The following is a 6,566-nucleotide window of genomic DNA, read 5'->3' on the forward strand; positions in this document are numbered from 1 at the left end:
AACTGATTCTCAACATGAATCCATTGAGCTACCAAGGGGACCTTATGGACCTATAGCTTGAAGCTCCAACGGTACGTGAATAACTGGCTAAACTCTTTAATCACGATATTCACCATCCATTAACTACCAGGCACTCCACTAAATACCGACAGCTACACTCTTCGTACTACAGATATATTTTTGTGTCCATTAGATATAACCAATCAACAGATGTCCATTGGATATAAATAATACATCATAGTTTTACTATGAGTAAATCCTTCTCGGGCCAAGAGAAGGTGTAGCGCCACATTGTTCAAGCTCTAGAATCAGCCCTTAAGGGAGAAATTTATCTACTTACCCCTGAATCGGGGAAGGAGTGAATTCCGTCTTGTGTAGTTGAGTTTCCATCTCCCCAATCAAACGAATCCCCAAAGTGGTAGATTTGAGTCGGCGATCTGACCACTCGCACCGATGCAAATCAAAGAACCACCGTCATAGGTAGGAGTTCCCAACTCACTCAGGATTAAGGTCATGTTACCTATGTTCATCCTAGTGAAATGAAAGTCTATATCATGAACGACGTTATATAACGAGACTAAATATTTTGTGGTTCGGTCTTATACAAACTCTTTTGTATAGAGCATCCCCGCTCGCATGTCTAATACATGAATGGTCAAGATCAGACCATTTATAGCACTTTACAACATTTGTAACATCTACAAAGCGGGCCACACTCGTAGAGTCAACAGGATAAGGTTTCCCTTCTTTATCCATATACTACATACTATTTAGGTTATTACTTAAAGCACAATCCACTTGTATGTCATCACATACATGCTTAAGTTACAACGATAACTAAGGATCTTAATTTATTGGTTTCCAGTTAATGCAACTAAAATATCTCATATTTCATAGATTGTAATGAATAATATATCTCATATTATTACATTACAAATGTTTGTTCATACAGGTGTTTACAAACTATAGAACCCTACAAGATTTAAAGCATCAACCCCAACAATCTCCCACTTGTTCTAACGCTAGTGAGGTGTACAAGAAAAATACAAGTACAAAACAATAAACTAGGGCACAAAGGCCCAATACAACAATACTCCCACTTGCCCTAGTCCAGCCGCGGACGGTCCCGTAGACCCATGCTCTGTAGGTGACCCTCAAACACTGTAGCCGTGAGAGCCTTCGTAAAAAGATCAGCAACATTGTGCTCCGAAGCTATCTTTGTGACTATCACGTCCCCTTGATGCATAACCTCTCTGATGAGATGGTATTTCTACTCTATATGCTTGCCATGCTGGTGACTTTGAGGCTCTCTGGAATCGCCACAAACCACTATTATCACAATAAAGAGTGATGGGCTTAGACATGTCTGGAACAACTTCCAGATTAGTCAAGAACTTCCTGAGCCAAACGTCCTTCTTAGCAGCTTCACAAGCTGCTACATACTCGGCCTCTATAGTAGAGTCAGCGATGCACCCCTACTTAATGCTTTGCCAAACTACAACCCCTTTATTAAGAGTGAACACTGATCCTGAAGTGAATTTTTTAGAATCTTTATCAGTTTGAAAATCAGAGTCCATGTATCTTGTAAGGATCAAATCCTTAGAACCATACACAAGCATATAGTCTCTCATTCTCCGAAGATATTTGAGGATGTTCTTGACGGCAGTCCAATGACCCTGTCCTAGATTAGACTGATATCTACTAACTATCCCCACAGCGTAGTAGATGTCAGGTCTAGTACATAACATCGCGTACATCAAGCTACCAACAACAGATGCATAGGGTATCCGTCTCATTTCCTCAACCTCTTGAGGTGTCTTAGGATATTACTCCATAGACAATTTAACTCCATGACGAGCCTCTTGGAGTTATGCATCGAGTACTTGATCAACATCTTGTCAATGCACGATGCTTGAGACAGTGCTAGCACTTTGTTCTTTTGATCCCGAAAGATCTGTATCCCAAGAACAAACTGAGCCTCTCCCAAATCTTTTATTTGGAATTGGATCACTAGTCAGTTCTTAATTGAAGTCAGTAAACCTACATCATTCCCAATGAGTAGGATATCATCTACATATAACACTAGGAAAACTACTGAATTGTTGATGATTTTCTTGTAGACACAAGACTAATCAATGTTTTGGTCAAAACCATAAGATTTGATCGCAATATCAAACCTTATGTTCTAAGATAGAGATGCCTATTTCAGAGCCATAATAATTTTACATTACAATTACACTGCATGTATAAATGTAGATTAGTTAAATTTCATAGTTTCATATTACTATTACACTATATGTGTAATTATATGATAGTTAATTACTAGAATATACCAATATTAATGGAGAAAAATAAAAAAGATACAATATTCTGTTATAATCAGAAACATGAAAATGATGATTAAATTCGATAAAGATCTGAGCTTGATTTGTTTAATGGATTTGAAAAGTGGTGATACAAATCTAATTTGAGAAAAAACTATCAACATGAAATTCAAATTGGGGAAAAATGTTTTTCTCTAAAATCTGTAAGATTAGAAACTGATAATCGATGTTGACCCGTTTACACTGTATTTCTATTCCCTTGATTCACACTATAATAATTACACTGTATTCAATATTCCTGATCACACGAAGGGCAAATAGGTATTGTAAATAAGATCTCAGGTGAGTGGCACACGTTTTGCCAAAAATATTATTTTTTTCAGAATTCGTCAAAAAAACAAATGAAATCTAAATTCTTGCTATTTCGTTCAATTTCCCTAAAATTAATAAAGTCGAGATTTGTTTGGATTATTTTAGGTAAATCCATGAATTAACTCAACCCAATTTTATTTATAGGAATCTAATCCAACCCAAATGAGTTAATTGTTTAGTTTTGATTTTAAGTCTCAACTATTGTTACACTTTTCCAAAAATAAATAAATAAATAAATATTGGTTGGAAACGATAAGCATACTTTTGAGTCAAGAGAGGTTGGCAATGGTGGTTGTGAAATCCATGACCCGCCCGCCAAAATCTCAACACACCCTATTTTGTATTTTTCATTTATTTTCGAGATTGATACTATAAAGGTAACGATTGAAAGTGTAATATCCTACCAATGTAACTAAATTGATACAAATGTAACAATTATAAATTGATTTCACTTTTAAAATTAATGATAATGGTAACCGTAATTATAAATATGATAAAATTTATAATTCTAAATATATGCAATTAAACAATTATACTTACAACTTATTTTAATATAATGATTACACAAATTAATTTCTCATCCATAATTATTGTATTAATAGAATATTATTTTTAAATCTACAAATAGAAATTAACAAAATGTATATGTTTATCCTAAAAGTAATTAGCTAGAAACAACCAGCCTTCAATAATCAGAGACGATATTTCGTCAGCATCGGCGGCTGTGAAAAGCAAAAAGACCCGACTCGCCACCAACTCTGGTTCCGGCCACCATTTTAAAGCCCCAATCACCACCCATTTCCCATCTCTCCGATTCCATTCCACAATCCAAACGTACACACAAAACCCCAAATCCCATCATTCGATTTTGACCGTCTTGTTTTCTCTTCGATGGATACATTAGAGGAGGAAGAAGAATACAATTGGAGAGAAGTCCGGCTTCCGTCGCTGATCCCAGTGGTGCCGGAGCCAGAGCTGGAGAGAGAGACGGCGGAGAGACGCCGTGGCCGAGACATCCTCATCGCCGTCGACCATGGACCCAACAGCAAGCACGCTTTCGATTGGGCTCTAATCCATTTCTGCCGCCTCGCCGACACCATCCATCTAGTCCACGCCGTTTCCAGTAATAAATCTCTCAAAACCCTTTCACACAACCAAATCAAATAGAAAAATCCCCTGTTTCCCAAAATCCCCATTTCACTGGTTTCAATGTTTTTTCTTTTGTGGGTTTTGATTAATTAGATGTGAAGAATGAATTAGTTTATGAGTTTAGTCAAGGGCTGATGGAGAAGCTTGCAGTGGAGGCCTTTGAGGTGGCCATGGTGGGTACTGACTTAAGGACACTGCTGATTTTTTGCTGCCATTAATGGCAAATGAGATGTGATTTTGGTTTTTAGGTTAGGACTGTGGCAAGGATTGTGCAGGGGGATGCAGGGAAGGTTATTTGTAAGGAAGCAGAGAAATTGAAGCCTGCTGCTGTTGTTATGGGCACAAGAGGAAGAAGCTTAATTCAAAGGTATAACTTAAACTTGGCAATTACATGGGAAGTTTTTCTGTGGCGTTGATTATGGTGTTTGTGTTTTGAACGTTTTATCTGACTTGATGATGCAAGTATGCATTAGATATGCATATAACTCATTGAATAGACTAAAAAGACACTTATATGATCATAAATATAATAGTAAATCTTGCAAACTATTTTTTAAACATATAAATCATCCATCTATTTACTTTAAATTTTCTTCGAGTGTAAAAATGTATATTAACAAACGTGTCTTTCACGTGTGTCCTAGATTTTTAAAAAAATTATGTGTGTCTGTGTCTGTGTCATATCATGTCCGTGTCTTATGTCTGTATCTATATCGTTTAAGATGTGATATTTAAAGTTTTGGCAAAAGGACAAAGATTTAAACTAACTCTTTAAACCAATTCATGAACTTGACAAACGATATTCATGTATATGTATCCAAATGAAATAAGACTAAAACTAAACCAAAACATAACCTCCTGGGTATTTGACTTGTAGATTAGGTTCATATATGTAGGGATTAAGAAGTTAAGTCTAGATATGATATATGGATTTGTTTATATCACTTGCTACTTAAATTAGAGCATGTTTGGATTAAGTTTCTAAATGCTTAAAAAAGTGTTTTTAATCACTTAAAAAATCAATCCAAAGTAGCTCTTCGACTCATGAAACCTAGAAATGCATTAGAGTATAGCGGGAAACAACTCAAGAGAACACATTACAATCGAAAGTTGGTTGCTACATCCGAGAATGATGATAAATCGCTTGTATATAACTTACACGCATTCATGTTTTTATATAAGCTATCTCTTCATATAATCAAACTCAATTTACAGAACTTTAGACTTGACATCTAGCAGTCAAAATATTTCCTATAACACAAAGTAGATTTACTTTTCTAATGTTGGGAATTGGATTTTTTTTATTTTAATTTTCAGTGTTTTGCAAGGAAGTGTGAGCGAGCATGTGTTTCACAACTGCAAATCAGCACCTGTTATTATAGTTCCTGGGAAAGGTACAATTTTGTAGAATAAAAAATAAAGGGGAAATTCTAAATCTTTTTGCTTACAGATTTAAAGGTTCAAACTTCAAAGTGTGAATTTGGAATTTCGTTTGTCATTTGTGACAGAAGCTGGAGAAGCATCTGTGATTTGAATGCCAACTACTTGGTTGAAGCTTGAAATGAAACTACAATGTTTCTTCCTCAATCTCTGTGTTTTCTTTTTTGGTTTTAGTATTAAAGTTTTGGGGTTTTGTATTTAGATTGCAAGAAGAATTTGATATTGTATTTATATATGTAATTTTCGATTAGGTGTGATTAGTAGCCAATTTAGAAATGGATTTCGATTAGACAGTTGTTTACTTAAAATGTGTTTGATAATATATTTTTGGACTAATCGCAAAAACCACCTTTGAAGTATGGTAGTAGTTGCAATTGTATCATCAAACTTTCAGTTGTAAAAAGTCAGTCCTTCAACTTATATCAAAGTGAAAATTAGACCCTCAAAATTAAATATTTGTACGGATTTGACCCTTAAACGTTTAATTTTGAAAATGAAAGGCTTCAAATAAGTTTTTGTCAATGTCTTTCCCTACACAACTTGAATTGCAGCTTCAATTGAGATGAAGTTTGAGGGGTTATTTAGATTTGTGGGGTTATTTTGAAACTTAATTAGGCAAAAGTGGGTCTTTTGAACTTATACAGGGGAAAAGGTGTCTTTTTTTGTCTCCATTCAAAGAGACGCATTCAACAATATTTTATTATTTTTTTTCGGACTGAATGAGTCTCTTCAGAGACGCATTCATTAAAAAAAAAAAGATGCATTTCTTCAAAAATATATTGCTTTTATTGCTTTTATTTTTTTTTATTCTTTTAACAACTCGAAATCTAACTCTTTCATTACTTATGTTTTTTTTTTTTACAGTTAATAATTTTCATTTGTTTAATTCTAAATCATTGTTACCTAAAATCAACCATCTCACTAATCTCGTTTTTTATTTTGATAGTAATATTACTAGTTTTTTAACAAGATAAACAATCATGTTATTTTGAGATTAAGAAATTTTTGTGATTGATTTGATATACTCAATATTAATTTTTAATTTCAAATTATTGTTTTTGTTTAAAGTTGTTAGAAACTTATGCAAAAATATAGATATTAAATTTCGACTATTGGAAATAATATTCAATGTTTTTTAGGATGTGTTGTAGACTGCAAGTGCATTTTCGTAATTGAATTTTATTAATAAATTTAATAATATGTACAATATTCTTTATTCACGACCGGAAAACGATCCCCTATTACGCCTAGATCAATCATGTTGAGTGACATAGTGTCCAT

General features: G+C 34.1%; 1 protein-coding gene across 1 annotated transcript; it reads left to right on the forward strand.

The window, feature by feature from the left end:
• The first annotated feature begins 3,355 nt into the window (after positions 1 to 3,355).
• LOC120088411 lies at positions 3,356 to 5,644 on the forward strand. The gene is made up of 5 exons (XM_039045688.1): positions 3,356 to 3,819; positions 3,939 to 4,018; positions 4,094 to 4,212; positions 5,163 to 5,239; positions 5,354 to 5,644. Exons 1-5 carry the CDS (start codon positions 3,588 to 3,590, stop codon positions 5,377 to 5,379), a joined length of 534 nt encoding a protein of 177 aa, XP_038901616.1. The 5' UTR covers positions 3,356 to 3,587; the 3' UTR covers positions 5,380 to 5,644.
• Positions 5,645 to 6,566: the final 922 nt, after the last annotated feature.

This window comes from Benincasa hispida, chromosome 10 (assembly GCF_009727055.1).
Source record: "Benincasa hispida cultivar B227 chromosome 10, ASM972705v1, whole genome shotgun sequence".
NCBI lineage: Eukaryota > Viridiplantae > Streptophyta > Magnoliopsida > Cucurbitales > Cucurbitaceae > Benincasa > Benincasa hispida.